The sequence below is a fragment of the Ceratotherium simum genome, chromosome 20 (genome assembly GCF_057802395.1).
Source record: "Ceratotherium simum simum isolate JZ-2026a chromosome 20, ASM5780239v1, whole genome shotgun sequence".
In the NCBI taxonomy this organism is placed as follows: Eukaryota; Metazoa; Chordata; class Mammalia; order Perissodactyla; family Rhinocerotidae; genus Ceratotherium; species Ceratotherium simum.
Window position 1 is genome coordinate 38,838,803 of NC_141919.1, and position 18,734 is coordinate 38,857,536.

An 18,734-nucleotide genomic window follows, 5' to 3' on the forward strand; every position below is an offset into this window, starting at 1 on the left:
TTTGACCAGCAGAGAACAACAAAGCCTCATTGAGATGCTTTTGTCACGTTGCTGGTTAAAAACCTTTGAAATCACTTTGGAATAATTGTATCTGGGAGTGTTGTATCTGTAAAGACAAGGGTTAATGTGATATCTATCTCTCTCTCTCTCTATATATAGTGATTAAATAGTTATAATATTTATAAAATTATCACTATCTATTTCCAGAACTTTTTCATCACCCTAAACAGAAGCTTCCCCTACTCCTACCCCAAGTCCCTGGTAACTTCTGTTTTACTTTCTGTCTCTGGGAATTTGCCTATTCTAGGTAGCTCATATAAGTGGAATCATATAATATTTGTCCTTTTCTGTCTGGCTTATTTCATTTAGCATAATGTTTTCAAGGTTCATCCATGTTGCAGTATCTATCAGAATTTCATTCCTTTTTAAGAATGAATAATATTCCATTGCATGTATATACCACATTTTGTTTATCCATTCATTTGTTGATGGACATTTGAATGTTTCCATCTTTTGGCTCTTGTGACTAATGCTGCTATGAACATTGGTGTACCAATATCTGTTTGAGTCCCTGCTTTCAATTCTTTTGAGTATATACCTAGGAGTGGAATTGCTGGATCATATGGTAATTCTTTGTTTATCTTTTGGAGGAACCACCAAACTGTTTTCTACAGCAGCTCCACCATTTTATATTTCCATCAGCAATGTTTGAGATTTTTTTTCATTTCTCTGTCATATGTACTCTAAGCAAATATTTCTTGTAGAATAAGAGAAAAGGAGAAATTAATTTTTAAAAACAAACTCAAATCTTATAACAGAATTCTATTACTCTATAGGTATATGGAGCTGCCATCCAGTTTTATGAACCTTACTCTCGGGAACTTCTAACAGAGAAACAGCTTCTACAGCTGGGCCTCTTGACGCCTGTGGAGAGAAAAATGGTCTCCAAATCCATCAATTCAAACAAATGCATTTGTTTACTCTCACACTGGCCTTTTTTTGAAGCTTTCAGAAAATTTCTCATGTTTGTCTACAAACTTTCTGTGTCTGGACCACATCCTCTTCCCATTGAAAAGTATGTGTAATAATTAGATGTCTGGTGGAAAAACGGGATGTGTATATATATACATTTCATTGTTTACCTGACTTTAAGCAGCAAAGTTGAGGGAAGGAGAGTCACAGTCACCCTGCTTTTTAACTTGCCCCCTTCTTCACCTGAATCGTTGACTGCACATTTAAAATTGAGGAGTGGTGGTGAGGATGACCAAATAATAATCTTTTGAGAATTCAGCTGAGGAGGAAACTCATATAAGTTGTATTGTATGTGTTCTTCCTATTCATTCTGTTAATCAAGAGAAAAATAGCTGTTGATTTTACACACACACACACACACACACACACACTCCAACCATACGAGTGGTCATTCCAAATTCTAGCTATAAAACATCTCTAAACTGATGTAGAAATTAATAAAGGTGAGTTAATTGATATTAAAAGTGAGATTTGGGTTTTAGCATTGATAGAATTCTACGTGTTTTCCTTTTGATTTGTAATTCCCTTTGTCGTGGAAATCTTTTGTAAGCAAGAAAAATAAATATGGAGCCACTGTCTTTTTATTTTTTGTTATTTATTTATTTATTTTTGTGAGGAAGATCAGCCCTGAGCTAATATCCATGCTAATCCTCCTCTTTTTGCTGAGGAATACTGGCTCTGAGCTAACATCTATTGCCAATCCTCCTCCTTTTTTTTTTTTTTCCCACCAAAGCCCCAGTAGATAGTTGTATGTCATAGTTGCACATCCTTCTAGTTGCTGTATGTGGGATGCAGCCTCAGCATGGCCCGAGAAGTGGTGCGTCGGTGCGTGCCCAGGATCTGAACCCGGGCCGCTAGTAGCGGAGCGCGCGCACTTAACTGCTAAGCCACCGGGCCGGCCCCGCCACTGTCTTTTTAAAACCACATCTTTTCTGACTTCTAGTGGCATGTTGACTTTTGTTTATTATAGTAAATAATTTATGTACCCTGCTAATAAACCAAGAGGTGTCAAGAGCTTTGTGGAAATGTATTATAGTATGTATAAACATAGATTTTTCTTACAATTTTAAAAATTTCACATTGGGGCCGTCCCCGTGGCGTAGCGGTTAAGTGCGTGCGCTCCGCTGCTGGCGGCCAGGGATCAGATCCTGGGCGTGCACTGACACACTACTTGTCAGGGCATGCTGTGCATGGATGTTAGCCCAGGGCCAGTCTTCCTCAGCAAAAAGAAGAGGATTGGCATGAATGTTAGCTCAGGGCTGATCTTCCTCACACACCCACACACACACACTAAATAAATAAATAAATGAATTTAAAAATTTCACATTGTAGCAGAAAGAATATCAGCGAAACACTAGTTTAGTGGATAAGGTGGAGGCAATTATCTGTAGGTTTTAAAATAACGCTGCTCAAAAATCAACTTTAAAAAATAAAGTACTGTGCATACAGTTATTACAATTTGGTATAAAAATATGGTTTCGACTTTCATGTTGTGCTCCTGGAATGCCAATCTAATGGTTCATAATTCTAGATTTACTTTTCAGCTGTCAGATAAAATAGTTTGAAGTAAAATTTAATGTTAGGGACAAGTTAGCAACCTATTTGAAAAATTAAGGTTCTATGAATAGTTTGTGAAAATAAAATCCGTAGGCGATCAATTTTTTTTCAGTTGAAGTAGTACTTTGCATTTTAGTGGCTCCTAAGTGCTCAAAACTTTAGAGAAACTTAAGAAGCATTATTTATAGGTAGAGAAAGAGAGTAAATGGTTTGCCCAAAGTTGTAGTAAAAGAACTATATTAATAAAATTAATATTAAATTAATAAGATTGAATTCTATATTAGTTTTAATGCGTTATATCACAATTAGTTGCTCCCCATATTGGCACTGACAACCAGGGCAATAAAAATCAGCTTCTTTCATGAAAGCTATATTTATATTACTCCTATTTTTCTACAAATAATAGTCTATTAATATGAACTTTTAGTCAGTAGATACATTGTGCATTTCAGAAGTTTAGCAGGATGAATACATTTATTTACATTAAGTAAATTTATTTATTTAGCATAAGTTTTAGGTAAGTTTCTTTGTCAGATCTGGGATGATATATAATGATATTTAAGATTTGTTAAAATCTATGAAGCATTTTAGAAAAGTAATTATAATCTTTATTTCAAATTTTTTTCCAGGCACATTTCACATTTTATGCACAACATCCCTTTTCCTTCACCACAAAGACCAAGAATCCTTGTACAGGTAATCAAAAAAGAGTGTACTTGAGGGGAGCTCTGCATCTGTTCATTCTAGTCACTGCAGAGTGGATTCTGTGGTTCTTTGGGTTTGAGGTGGAGCAATATGCATTCAAAAAGTCCTTGAATTTTCTATATTTTATATCTTTAGTGAACATCCTTTTGTACTGGTTTTTTGAGTTTCGGGTATACAGAATTGGAATAATTATAATCCTTGGTTCATGACGTTATCATCATTGGTCCATACATGGCCTTTATGTAACTGATTTTAATAATGTAAAACCCAGTACAATGTTATGGGGATGTTTTTAATATTGGAGTGACTAATAAATATTAAATATGAAATGAGTTACAGTTAGAGGGCCAAAGTGAAATAGTCTTAAATAGTGCTCTTGACACTGTCTGTGTTAAAGGATCAGTTTCTTTTTATTTGCAATTAGTGACAGACCTATAGAAGACCTGTATAGTTTGTGACATATGCAGCTTACCATGTGAGATCAGTATAGACATGAACTTGTCTACACCCTGTCCAAAGACATGAGTCCACTGATCATGTACTTGAATGTGGGAGCAGTGTCAGATTGCCTTAAAAGTTTCTAAATGGCTTACTTTCCGTGTATATACTATCTCTTCCTGGACCAGTGACAGTTTCTAGACTGGCACTTTGAGTAGCACTGATCTATAAAATTTTTTGCAAGATGTTATCAACATTATATGTGATATGGTAGCATTAAGTGAAATATTGTTAATCTTGAATGTACTTTAGTTCAGCAAGTATTAATCTACATGAAGCAACTGCCAAGTGCTTACCAGTCTGTAGAGTAAATAAATTTGAGGCTTTTAAAAGGCAATTATTCCATAATTTTTAAATAACTATATTTTAATCAGTTAACTGAATCAAAATTCAGTTGAATTAGCCATTTAATTAAAAAGAACTAATACAATACCTCTGAATAAATACAGCTGTTGTTTTATATTATAGTATATGTTTCCAAACTGTCAGTATGCATATTAAACTATTTTCCATTTTAGTCTTGATCTAAATGTTTAGGTTTCAAAATTGGCTTGGTTAATTTATCTTTTTTTTTTTTTTTAAGCTATCAGTCCATGATGCGTTAATATTATCACAGCCAGTTTCTACACCTTTACCACTAAGGTAATTAATGGTATCTAAAATGATATATTTATCCAGTTGGAGCAGAATGCTTGTTAACCATATTAAGGGTTAGGATAATAAAATTAAGTGTTTTTTTTTACAAACTATGTAGTGATAGTGTTACTGTTTCCAACTTTGATAGCTGGATGGATGGTGAGGCTGTCCACCATTTTAAAAATGGAACACTTAACAGAGTTGCAAGATTGGATGTAGGGAATACGTATTCTTCCTTTTCCTCTCATCTCCCCTCCTTGTATCCGGTTCATAACTCAATGTTCAAGGTGAACTGATTTTAACCTCCTAAAATGTCTCAAATCTATTAGCTTCTGTTAGTCTGCATCACTAGTCCAGGCTAGCATGATCTCTCACCTGGACTGATTCATTAATAAGCTCTTAGTTGGTGTGCTTTTGCTCTTGTCTTCCTTCTGCTCTTTATCCACACTGCATCCAGTGTGTCCCTTTGAGAATGCAAATATAATTGTGTCATTTCTATTTTGGCATAGTCTCTTGCTATTTTCACCCCCTTCCTTACTATGCTTTAGTCATAATAGGTTTATTTCAATTTCTTAATGTGACAATAGCTTTTGCTTGCCTCAGGGCCTTTGTACTTGTTGTCTCCCCACCCAGCCGCTACCTCCATTCTTTTGAGCTCAGTTCAAATGGTGGTTCTTCAGGAAAATCTTTCCTGATAAATGCCCCTTTGTTACCAAAGGATGAGTTTGAATCATTTTTTTATACTGTCTCATTAAATTTGCTACTTTTCTATGATAACTAAATCAGGACTTGAAATTAATGCTAGATTCTCAATCTGTTAATATTTAGGAAATAATTTAATAAGCAGATCTTAACATGTTTTAGTGAAATAGTTCTTAATCATCTCTTTTTCTCTCTTTTTCTAGTGGAGCCAACTTTAGCACCTTGTTAATGAATCTGGGTCCTGAGAATTGTGCCACGCTGCTGCTCTTTGTTTTACTTGAGAGTAAGATTCTGCTGCATTCTCTTAGGCCAGCAGTGTTGACTGGAGTAGCCGAAGCTGTTGTGGCTGTAAGTATAGAATTTCCTTTTAGTACAGAATTACTGACAGGGAATTTTTACTCTAAAGGGATATTTCTTTCAATGAAATTTCCTTTTAGTAGAGAATTACTGACGGAATTTTTATTCTAAAGGGATATTTCCTTCAATGAAAGTTCCTTTTAGTACAGAATTACTGACAGGGAATTTTTACTCTAAAGGGAAATTTCCTTCAGTGAAAGCAACTTTGAAATCACCAGTAAAATTTTAACATAAATATAAAAGGGTGGCAAAGAGAAATAGTAAGTATAAAGAAAAAAAGGTGATTTCTATTTGATCGAAAATTTCAGTTTTTAATTTTTTATATTTTAAAGTTCTTCAGAGAATCTATATGATTACGTAATAATAAAACTTGTGAATGAAGCTTATTGTACTAAATGAGAGGCTCTGGCCAATTTCAGCTGCCCTAAAGTTATGCAAATAAATTACACAGTTAATTTCTCCCCATTTTAACTTTTAATCATTGTGAGCCTGTAACATATAAGAAATTCTAAGATAGGATAATGTAAAAATGCTTACCTATTGGGTAAAACAGAAATAAAAGTTAAATCAAGTCCTCTCCTGTTTAAAACCTTTTGATGGCTTCCCATTGCAATTAGAAAGAGATCTGATTACGTATGATAGTTTTCACTGAAGGAAATGTGAAGTCCTTGCAAAGTCCTGTGCAAGTGGCTCTGTCCCTCTGCTCTCTGATGTCATTTTCACTACTCTCCCCCTTGTTGGCTCTGCTCCAGCCTTGCTGGCCTCCCTCTACCCCTGGAACATATTAGGCAGCCCCATGCCTTAAGACCCTTGCTCTAGCTGTTCCTTCTCTTTGAAGCACTCTTCTCCTAGATATACCTTGGCTAAATCCCTCACCTTCTTCAGGTTTCAGCTCAGTTGTCACTTGCTTAATGAGGCTACTCTGTTTGGCCTGTTTAATAATACAACCTACTTTCCCTCTCTCCTGTTCTGAACTCTGATCCCCTCCTCTTGGCTTTCTTTTTTTTTTTTTTTTTTGTAGCGCTTAGCACTTCCTGGCATAGGACATATTTTATTTATTATGTCTTCTGTTTATTTTCTGTCTCTTTCTCTTACTAGACCAGGTGTTGGCAGACTATGGTCTGTGAGTCAAATCCTGCCTGTCACTTGTTTTTGTAAATAAAATTTTACTGGAACATAGGCTATTTATTTACATGTTGCCTATGACTGCTTTCATGCATGAAAACAGAGTTAAGTATTTGTGACAGAGACAGTATGGCTGGCAAGGCCTAAAATGTTTCCTATCTTTTACAGTAAAAGGTTGCTGACTCTTATGCTAGACTATAAACCCCATGAGGGCAGGGATCTTTGTTTTATTCACTGTTGTGACCCCATTATCTCGAACAGTGCTTGGCACATATTAAGTACTTTAATATTTGATAAGTAAATAAATGATTGAAAACAAAAATCCCAATTCTGAATAACCATCTGGAGTAACTGGCATAGGTACTAAATTCTCTAGGCATTTCTTTGGGGTGAGTGATAATGGATGAGGTAAGAATTGAACTAGACATTGAAAGATAGCAAGGAGTTTTATAATAAAGGAAAAATTTTATCATCAGTCATTAAAATTTTAATATAGACTGATTATTAAAATTTCATCATTTTTACTTATCAAACTTGTCTTTTTTTTTAAAAAAAAAGCACATATGATACAATTAAGGTAGAGCTTTGTAAAGGAAACTCTTGAGGTATGTTTTATATTGACTAGTATTTTTAAGATGTCAAGCTTCACTGTAGTTGGATCATTTTGTTTATTTGAGGAGTTAGGGAATTTTTAAATTGAAATTTCAATTGACTGTTACCGTTCCCAAGATAATCACTTTCATGTTTTTTGGTCCTTGGTGCTCTTAGTTGGATTTTAGTCGAAGGTTATTTTGAGAATTAATAGATGGATGAAATACAAAAGAGTTAAAGATAATGAATTTGTTTTATAATTTTTTGGGCAATTCTCTCTCTCTTTGACTTTTTCCGTAAAATGAGAATGAGGGTTTCGTGTATAGGCATTAGAAGAATTAACATGCAAAGAGCTGTTAGCATTTTTATTGTGCTTATGATCATTGTTGTGCTTGAACATTTTAATTACATTAAAATTACATCATAGTATTGCTTAGTAATATTTTATAGTCATTTAGTTTTGGGGATGAAGTTTAAGGTAAAAGAAACTAGACTTAACTGCTTTTCAATGATCCCTTTCAGTAATATTAGTTAATTCCATGATTTTCATTGCATATTTAAAATTCGGGTAATTTCTTACACCTTTTTTCCCAGATGATCTTTCCATTTCAGTGGCAGTGCCCATATATTCCCCTTTGTCCTCTCTCACTGGCGGCGGTGCTTAGTGCACCTTTACCGTTTATAGTTGGCGTGGACTCAAGGTACTTTGATCTTCATGACCCACCCCAAGATGTTGTTTGCATTGACTTGGATACAAACATGTTATATGTGTAAGTTGATTCTTTTTATTTTATCTTCCATTTATATTTTTCCCCATATGTAGTTATAGCTCATTGAAAGCATCTAGAAATATGCTATTTTTTAAAGTTGTTAGTAAGTCTTCATCTTTAATACAATGATTCTCAACCAAGGCAGGTATCAGAATCCTGTAAAGCTGTGTAGTTTGAAAAAGAAAAAGTTCAATATTATAATAGTTTATATTTAGATAATAAGGTTAACAGTAGGCAGGAGATATTTATGTTTATCAAAAGAGAATATAGGGGCCGGCCCTGTGACGTAGTGGTTAAGTTCGCGTGCTCCACTTTGGCGGCCCAGAGTTCGCAGGTTTGGATTTCGGGTGCAGACCTACACACCGCTTATCAAGCCATGTTTTGGAGGCATCCCACATACAAAATAGAGGAAGATGAGCACAGATGTTAGCTCAGAGCTAGTCTTCCTCAGCAAAAAGAGGAGGATTGGCAATGGATGTTAGCTCAGAGCCTGTCTTCCTCACACACACACACGAAAGAGAATATGGATTTGAAAAAAAAAAGGTTAAACACTGCTTTCAGAGCTCAAGAGATGATATGCTTTCTAGGTTTAATTCAAAATCCATGTGTAAGCTTTTAAAAAATGGCTTTAGCTGTTTGACTTTAGTCATAATATAGGGTAATATTGCGCCATTCGCTTGGTGGTCAAAGTTTGAATTTTATAAAGATCTATTGTATTGCAGAGAAATTGATATTAAAAATCAGTCATAGTTTGTGTTTATTGGAGGTGATAAATATGTACAGCAGGGGTGTGACTGAGGGTTCAGAGAGTAGCGTACCAGATTAATAAAAGCAGCAGCTCTGGATGGATGCTTAAGAGCCACCTCCTCCTTGCCCCCTGAAAAAAGTGGGAAAGGGCAGTGATTCCCTAATATTGGTGCCAACTTCCAGGTCCTGCAGCATTTTTATTCTTTACTGTTAGAGATTGGCAGGAAATAAATAGAGTAAGAATTTTGGGTGAGACTTCAATGATCACACAGTACAATTGGTTGGGAAACTGTCCCTAAGTGAACCAAACAATAACTTAAGGAGGGAAGAAGACATTTGCTATAACTTAATAAATAGTTTTGAAATGGATCTACCATTGTATTTTGAAACTGTATAATTGTGGTAGCTCTTTACTATGTGTAATTAGATTTACTTACAGCCTGCAAGTAATGAACCACTTGCATGCACTAAATATTTCTTGTAGCACACATTTTGTTTTTCAGCTACTATCCCTGAAAAGCAGGGTTATATACATTATGATGCTTTTGGAAATTATTTATGAAGTTGTAACTGAGATGTTTACCTTATTTACTATTCTGAGTAAAATAATATTATGGAGATTCTTAATTTTGCCCAGTTTTAAATAACTTGTATAAAATTTCTCTTGATCAAAACATTGTTTTCTTTTTCTTTTTTTTTTTTTTCTTTTTCTTTTTTTTTGTGAGGAAGATCAGCCCTGAGCTAACATCTGTGCTAATCCTCCTCTTTTTGCTGAGGAAGGCCGGCTCTGAGATAATATCTATTGCCAATCCTCCTTTTTTTTTCCCCAAAGCCCCAGTGGATAGTTGTATGTCATAGTTGCATATCCTTCTAGTTGCTGTGTGTGGGACGCGGCCTCAGCATGGCCGGAGAAGCGGTGCGTCGGTGCGCGCCCGGAATCTGAACCCCGGGCCACCAGTAGCGGAGCGCGTGCACTTAACGGCAAAGCCACTGGGCTGGCCCAAAACGTTGTTTTCTAAAATAACTTTGAACTCTTTGCTCAGTTGTACTTAAACAATTATGAAATGTTCTAGATACCCAAGAATTATAGATAGTAATTTAAATAACTCCCATGTATCCATCACCCAGATTAAGAAATATAATAGTACTACCAATAAATTTGAAACCGCTGGATAGAACTCTGCAACATATCTTGCTCCTGGTTAACCATTATCTTGAATTTGAGGTTTATCATTTCTATGTATTTTAGAAACACAACGTATTATTCTAAGTGATATTTTGTTTTGCATGCTTTAAAATGTTTTGGTTTGTATGGTTTTCTGTGACTTACTTTTTTGTGTGTGTCTGTGTGTGAGGAAGATCAGCCCTGAGCTAACATCCGATGCCCATCTTCCTCTTTTTGCTGAGGAAGATTGGCCCTGGGCTAACATCTGTGTCCGTCTTCCTCCACTTTATATGGGTCGCCGCCACAGCGTGGCTTGACAAGCGGTGCATCGGTGTGCATTCGGCATCCAAACCTGAGAACCCCGGGTCGCCGAAGTGGAGAGCGTACACTTAACCGCTGTGCCACCAGGCTGGCCCCTGTGACTTGCTTTTTCCCTTGGCATTCTTTGTGAGGTTCATCCATGTTGATACATGTAGCTCTACTTCATTTTCAGTTTTTATCGGTGGTGGATATTTACATTGTACCTACGTTTTTCCAATTATGAACAAGGCTGCTTTGATCATTATTGTGCATATTTCTTTGAGTACATGGGCAAGAATTCCTCTGAAGCACATACCTAGAAGAGCTAATGTTGGTTGGTAGGCGTAGCTAATGCCACATTACTCCCCAAGTTTACCCCCTTTTTGCAGCAAATGAGAGTCCTCTTTGTTCCGTATCTTTGCTAATACTTGTTATGGTCAGGCTTTAAAATTTTTGCTAATTTGAAGATAATGGGATCTCACTGTGGCTTTAATTCACATTTCCTTAATTAGTAGCAAATGGGGCATTTTAGTTTCTTTTTGCCCCTTGGTTTTTCTCTCCTGTGAATTAGATTTTCCTTTTTATGGTGTGTTTTCCTGTTGGGTTGTTTGTCTTTTTTTTTTTTTTGGTTTGCATAAGTTCTTTATATAATCTGGAATTAATTCTTGGTCTGTTACATGCATTGCAAATAGCTTCTCTCACACTGTGACTTGTCTTTTCATTCTGTTTATGGTGTCTTTTGATGAACAGAAGCTTATTTTAATTGATCACATTTAGCAATATCTTTTCATGGATTGCTGTTTTGGTTCTTGTATATGAAATCCTCCTCCTTGAGGTCATGAAATACTATCCTGGATATTCTTAAAGTTTTAAGGTTTTGCCTTTCTCATTTAGGTCTTTAATTCAGCTAAACTTGATATTAGTGTATGATATGACATAGAGATACCATTTTATTTTTTTTCACGTGGATAAACAATTGTCACATGGCAGTATTTATAGAGTAGTCAATTCATCTGTTCCCCACTGGTCTTCATTGTCAACACCATTACGTACCAATTTCTATATTTGTGGAGATATGTATCCTGGCTTATTATTCTGTTCCTTGGTCTGTTTTAGCCTCTTGTCAGTATCACAGTATCTTCATGACTTTAAAATTAAGTTGTCTGCAACATAGATGAACCTGGAAAACATCATTCTAAAAGAGCTTATGTGATCACATTTATGTGAAATGTCCAGGGCAAATCTAAAAAAATAGACACAGAAAGTAGTGTGGTTGTGGTTGCCTTGGGATAGGAAGAGGGGGAATTGAGTGTTAATGACTAAAGGAGTGCAGGGTTTCTTTTTGAGGTGATGAAAATATCCTAAAATTGGTTGTGCTGGTGGTTATACAACTCTTTGAATATACTGAAAACCTTCAAATTGCACGCTTCAGATGGGTGAGTTGTATGGTATGTGAATTATATCTCAATGAGGTTGTTGAAAAAAAGTTGTGATGTGAGATGGCAAGTCCATTTACCCCATTTAAAATTGTTTTGATTATATTTGGGCCTTTGCTTTTTCATAATTTTTAATATCAGCTTAAGTTCCACACAAAACTATGTTGTGAATTTTGGTTAGAATTCTCTTGAATTTATAGATTAATTTAGTGGCACATGACATCTTTTTGATATAAAGTCTCCCTACCCATGAATTTGGTAATTTACTTCATAGATCTTTTTAAAGTTTTTTCAATAAACTTTGCAGTTTTCTCCATAAAGACCATGCACACCTTTTTTTTTTTCCACATCTTTTGTTAGACTTATTTATTCCTAAGTATCTTATGGTTTTTATTGCTACTGTAAATGGTATTTTTAATTACATTTTCTGCTTGTTAGTTGCTGGGGTATAGAAGTGCTATTGATTTTTATGTAGTGGTCTGCTGCCCAGCAACTTAGTTAAATTCTCGTATTTTAGTTTGTCTGTAAATTCTTTTCAATTATCTGGCTATAAACAGTCACATCATCTACAATCCTTACATATTTTTAAATTTCTTGTCTTAATTCTCTGGCTAGGATCCTAGTGAAATGTTGAATAGAAATAGTCATAGCCGGATCTTATCTTGTTCCTAGTTTCAAAGGGAAAGCTGTGAGCAGTTCATCATTAAGTATGATTGATTATTGCTTTAAGGCAAGAATTGACATCTGGCCTAAGGCCCATTTTTGTAAATAAAACCTTATTGGAACATAGCCATACTCATTCGTTTACATATGGCACAAGGCTGTTTTCATGCTACAATGGCACATTTGAATAGTTGTGACAGAGGCCCTGTGGTCCTCAAAGCATAAAATATTTATTATCTAACCCTTTATAGAAAAGGTTTGCTAGCCCTGCTTTAGGGTTTTGATTGCTTAATAATAAATTAAGGAACTTTCCTTCTACTTCTAGATTGAGGTTTTTTTTCTTAAATCATAAATGGTGTTGAATTTTATAATACTTTTGTACAACTATTGAGATGAGCATTAAGTTTTTCTTCTTTGATCTCTGTGTGGCAAATTACATTATAAAATCAATTAGTAGTAAACAGTCCTTGCATTCCTGAAATAAACATCATCTTGCTCTTATTTTTTTATATCCTGGTATATAAGTTTTCTAAGAATCTAAGATACTTGCATTGATATTCATAGTGATATTGGCCTGATGTATAGCGTTAGCTGCAGCCCGTGGTTGATAGGTAGTGCTTTCATCTTTGTAGAGTTTTAAATGTTTCTTATTTCTAATAAAATATTTTATTTGACTCCTGTATTATTTAAAAGTGTTCTTTTTTTTTTTTGGTGATTTTTTTTTTTTTTTTGTGAGGAGATCAGCCCTGTGCTAACATCCGCCAATCCTCCTCTTTTTTTGCTGAGGAAGGCGGCCCTGGGCTAACATCCGTGCCCATCCTCCTCCACTTTATATGGGACGCCGCCACAGCATGGCTCGCCAAGCAGTGCGTCAGTGCGCGCCCAGGATCCGAACCAGCGAACCCCGGGCCGCCGCAGCGGAGCGCGCGCACCTAACCGCCTGCGCCACCGGGCCGGCCCCTAAAAGTGTTCTTTTTAACTCACATTTTTTTTTTTTTTCTTAAATGCGAACTCAGTTGCATTGTGGTCAGAACGTGCTCTGAATGTTACTGACTCGGATGTTTGTTCAGATTTGTTTCTAATAGGTAGTTTGAAGTCTCAAGTCAATTAAGTTTGACACTTAAAATATTATAATTCTAAAATGTAACTTTTGAAGCAAGACTTCAGTGTTGTATTCATAACTCCAATGTTGAAAACTGTTTATGCTGGAGAGTTAGAATGAGATGACCAAATTTGACTGAGGTTGATTGAAATGAAAAGAGAACTTCTTTGAAAACCACTTATTCAGACTGTCTGTATCACTTGTAACTTCACTAAAAATACCCTTTCTGTTTTCTTTTTTAGTTTGACATAAGAATGTTTAAGTAAAAGCAGATTATAACAGATTTTGTTAATTTTGTTTTTATTTAATAGATCAGATGAAAAGAAGAACATGAACTGGAAGCAGCTTCCCAAAAAGCCATGCAAAAGTCTGCTTAGCACCTTGAGGAAATTGTATCCCCAGCTCTCTTCAGGTAAATGTGAGGAAGAAGGAATATTTTTAATGAAAGAATGTACATGAGAAATTCTTCTTAAATTTAAACATAATTTTGCTCTGCTTAAAAGGAGTCTCATTATAAAACAAAATTCCAGTAATAAGAAATTAGTATTGTGGTTCATGATTTTTTGAGCATGTTCTCTGTGCCTTGTCTGTGTGAGCCTCCCTGTTAGCCCCTGCCAAAGATCCCTTTATATTAATGGAGAGAGGAATTTCAGGAAGTCATGGGCTTTATTTTGACAATTTCCTTAATTGTTCAATCATTATATATCTATAATTATATGTTAATGCCATTTTCTCTTCTTACGCTGTTTGTCAGTTCACCGAAAAACTCAAGAAGGTTCAGCAATTGAGATGACTCCAATTGAAGCAGACTTCTCCTGGCAAAAGAAGATGACACAACTTGAGATGGAAATTCAGGAGGCATTTTTGCGCTTTATGGCGTCCATTTTAAAAGGCTATAGAACATATCTCAGACCGATCACAGAGGCTCCTTCAAATAAAGCCACAGCTGCTGATTCATTGTTTGACCGACAGGGTGAGTGGCAGTTACTTTTTATTGAAATGAAAAATATTTTCTATTTCGTATAAGTTCTTAGAAATTTATATTAAAATATAATGAACTTCTGTGTATTTGTAATCTACCTCTATGAATAGAATTGCTTTTAATTTTTATACATTATTTTTTCCTGAGAAATCTGAAACTGGAGGTCTTTAATCATGAAAAGTCAAAGATGTTTATATTTACAATTCTTTATAGTCAGTTATCTTAATAGAACATAGCTGGTGATTAGCTTTTAGATGTTTCCTCAGTTTTGCATAATTCTTGGATTTATACACTCGGCTTTAAAATATTGCCTAAAAACTAGTTTTTGGAATAAAGCCACCAGTTTTTAAAAATTTTTGAAAAATATAGCCTTGCTCCAGGGGAAAACACTATACTCATTCTTGTTATTTTAGAGAATTATAAAGGTTTTTGTTGTTATTCAGCTGCTCTTATAACGTGTATGTAGTAGCAAGCTTCCACATTCATCAATATTCATAGGAAGATTATTTTACATTTCTGTATTTCTGTACTTTTACCCAGCAGTTAATTAAAAAAAAAATCTGTATTTTCCCAGTAATCCTTTTGTCTTTTATCATTTCTGCTTTGGGATAACTTATCTGTCAGATTTTAGTCACCACTTACCAAATCTGACTAGTTGTTATATAGGGATATAAAGAAATATAAAATTTAGCTCTATGAGATACTAAATGGACAATAATTGAAAATGTTTTTAAAAATAGAACAAGTATTCAAGAAAACAGATTTTATGCAATTAATAATTCAGTGAGAAATTCTAAAAATTCAGAATAAGGGAACATTCTTCCAAATGAGTATTTTGGAAGACTTCGTGGAAGAAGAGCATGACTTTGGAGAATGGGTAGAATTTAGATAAATGGAGATAAGCAGGAAAGGCTTTTTAAAAAACAATAGGCATTAAAAGTCAAATCTGAATTAGAATTTCTACGTTGCTATTTATGAAGCCTTTCTGGGGTTCTTTTTTCTCGTTAATAAAATAGGGATGATACTTTTTCATACATGGTTGTGAAGATTAAATGAGAAAATGTATGTGAATCAACTAGTAAAAGTACTTTACAATACCCATGATAGCTATTATCATTAGTGGTCATAATGAAATGGAAGAAACCTCAAGAACAAAAGCACAAGGCATGTGTATTAGTTTGCTAGGGCTGCCATAACAAAGTGCCATAGATTGGGCAGCTTAAACAACAGATATTTATCTTCTTTCAATTCTAGAGGCTAAAAGTCCAAGGTGAATGTGTTGGCAGGATTGGTTTCCTCTGAGGCCTCTCCTTAGCTTGTAGATGGCCATCTTCTCCCTGTGTCTTCACATGGTCTTCCTTCTGTATGAATCTGTGTCCAAATTTCCTCTTCTTATAAGGACACCAATCATATTGGATTAGAGCCTACTCTAATTACCTCATTTTGACTTAATTACTTCTTTAAGGACCCTATCTGCAAATACAGTCACATTCTGAAATGCTGGGGGTTAGGACTTCAACATAAGAACTGGGGGGAGTGGGGACGTAATTCAACCTATAACAGCATGTTTGGGAAAAAAGATTTAATGGTACAATTTGACCAAAGTGAAGAGCTTTAGAGGTGTTGTAGAAGATAAGGCTGAAAATAAGATTAGAGCTCAGATTATGGACGTCTTAAATGTCAGACTAAGAAGATGAAGTTTTTCTAATGGGTGGTAGTGGGTTATTAATTCATTCTGTCTCTCTGTCTCTAAGTAGGAGAGTGGCATTACTAATGGAATATAGCAAGATAGATATTTAGTGTCTGAGGCCTAAGGTTTTTGTTGGTAACAGGATAGCATTTGGTCTAATGAGGGATATAGACATCAGACAATAAAATAAGACAAATACTAATTACATTTTACTAAGTGTGTTGTGAAGGAAAGTTTTGGTTACTGTGAGAGTGCTAGGTCAGGGAAGGAAATGTTCCCTGAGAAGTAACAATTAAGCTTGGGCCTGAAAAATGAATAGGAATTAGCTACGAGTTTTGGGTTAACTTTTTACTAGGGATACTTTCACAAACATGTGAAAGTAGAGAGACTAATATAATGTATTCTCATATAGCCATCTTCCAACTTCAGCAGTAGTAGCAATCAGCATTCTGCCATTTTTGTTTCATCTACCTTTAGTTAACCCACCCTTCCTTTCTTTCCTTCCCTCCCCTCCCCCGCTTTCTTTCTCTCTTTCTTTCCAAACAGGACATCATTTCACCCGTAAACTGTGTTAATTATCCTTTAGAATTTCCTGGATTTATATCTGCTTTTGGCTGATTGTATCAGGCTGACTGATTGGCTGGTGGTGTTTAACATTTTTTCTATCATCAGTATTTCCTGTAAACTTGGGGTTGGATCAAGAGCTGTATTGTCCAATAGAAATACAATGTGAGCTACATATTTAATTTAAAATTTTCTAGTAGCCACAGTTAAAAAAAAGTATGCAATAGAGCAAATTAATTTTTTTTTTTTTTTTTTTTTTGGTGAGGAACATTGGCCCTGAGCTAACATCTGCGCCAGTCTTCCTCTATTTTGTATGTGGGTCGCGGCCACAGCATGGCTTGATGAGTGGTGTGTAGGTCTGTGCTGAAGTTGAGTGCGCAAACTTAACCCCTGCACTACTGGGTTTGCCCCGGAAATTAATTTTAATAATATATTTTCTCTAACTTAATATATCCCAAATAGTGTCATTTCAATATCTAATGAAATTTTTAAAATTTTAATGAAATATTTTACGTTCTTTTTTACATACTAAGGCTTCAAAATTGGCATGTGTTTTATACTTATAGCACATCTCAATTTGGACCAGCCATGTTTCAAGTGCCACTTGCAACGTGTGGGTAGTGGTTACTGAATTAAACAGTACTCATCTAGAGGTTGATTGGAGTCAGGGTCAGTTTTCTTGGCAAGTAGTGCCAAAACACATGGTGCTTACTACTTCCTATTGTGAGGCACATACATGTCTGCTGTCCCATTTTTAGTGCTCCTAATATTGATCAGTGGGTTGAAGTGTTGTCTGTCTCATTCATTCATTATAGTTTCCTCATCAGCTTTTCATTTAATTGTTTTAGCAGCCTTTGCTGATCATCGCCTAGATCCGTTAGAATAAGAAAAAAAGACTTTTCATTACCACTTGTCAAGAATAATTTATTTCTATTTTATTTAAGCATTTCTCTACTAATTAGTATCTCAAGGGGATGAAGTGAGGACCACAGCATGTGGAATGCCCTGAAGCATCAAAGAAAGAAAGGCTGGAGGGAAAAGTGGCTCAAAAACCATGCTTGAAATGGTGGGTGTGTGCCAGATCATTTAGGATCTTTTAGGACCAGTCAAGAGTTTCAGTCTTTATTCTAAGAGTAATTGCAAGCCAGTGAAGGATATTTAAATAGGTAATAGGATCATATTTGCATTTTTAAAAGATCACTTTGAGTGTTTTTAAAAAAATCTCTTTGGCTTCTATGCAGAGATTGAATTGGAAGCATCCAAAGTATGAATTAATTGGTTAATGCATTGGTCCAAGTGATCAGTGGAAGGGACCTGGATTAGTTGGAGGTAGTATGAATAGAACAGTGATTTTTAGGAGGTAAATTGAATAGAACTTGGTGATTGAATATGAGATGTTTGGTTTTTTCTTTTTTAGAGTTTCAGTCTCTTTGGTGAAGTACTCCTTCTGTTCATTGATTTTATTCCTGAGCTCATCCAACTGTCTTTTCTGAGTTTTCTTGTAACTCGTTGAGTTTCTTCATGACAGCTATTTTGAATTCTCTGTCAGTTAGAGTGTAATCTTCTGTGACTTCAAGTTTGGTTTCTGGAGAGTTGTCATTCTCTTTCTGTTCTGCTGTGTTATTGTGGTTCTGCATGGTGTTTGATGAATTGATCCTCTGGCAGTGCACTTGTGGTAGTAATCACCTTTTCTTATTTGGGTACGGCTTTGGTTACTTTGGTTCTGGGCTGCTTCTGGTTGTATATGAGAGCCTGCACTTTCCACCCTCCACTGCTTCTGCTAGAGGCGTCATCAGTGCCCTACTTGTGCCACATTATGCCTCTGATGTTGCTGGTGCCTTGCTGTTGACGATGTTGCTGCAGTCTGAGGTGCCGCCACCAGAGTCACCAGGCTGCAAACACTTCTGCTGCTTCCCAAGTCACCTGGGTCTCATGTCCTCCACTGGCTCTCTGCAGACTCTCCACAGGCTCAGATGCTGCTGCCCTGTGTACCACCTGCACTACTGCTCCCAGGTTGTCTGGGGTTGCTGGTTGTACCACCGCCAGAGATGCTGGGTTCATGGGTGTCGCTGTTGTTGCCAGGGACCTGGAGACTTGTATGCAGCCCCCACT

At 35.7% G+C, this 18,734-nt stretch overlaps 1 protein-coding gene across 5 annotated transcripts in view; it reads left to right on the forward strand.

Annotated features, from left to right (window-relative positions):
- DENND4C (DENN domain containing 4C) overlaps nucleotides 1–18,734 on the forward strand; it is a 110,348-nt gene that overhangs the window by 42,805 nt on the left and 48,809 nt on the right. For 4 of the 5 annotated variants that reach the window (XM_087444669.1, XM_014792387.2, XM_004436772.3 and 1 more), the window contains 7 exons: nucleotides 837–1,075; nucleotides 3,219–3,285; nucleotides 4,376–4,434; nucleotides 5,334–5,478; nucleotides 7,798–7,973; nucleotides 13,698–13,798; nucleotides 14,141–14,359. In XM_087444669.1, coding sequence (XP_087300795.1) covers nucleotides 837–1,075; nucleotides 3,219–3,285; nucleotides 4,376–4,434; nucleotides 5,334–5,478; nucleotides 7,798–7,973; nucleotides 13,698–13,798; nucleotides 14,141–14,359 — 1,006 coding nt within the window. The remainder of the gene's footprint in view (nucleotides 1–836; nucleotides 1,076–3,218; nucleotides 3,286–4,375; nucleotides 4,435–5,333; nucleotides 5,479–7,797; nucleotides 7,974–13,697; nucleotides 13,799–14,140; nucleotides 14,360–18,734) is intronic. The other variant, XM_087444668.1, reaches the window with a different exon arrangement.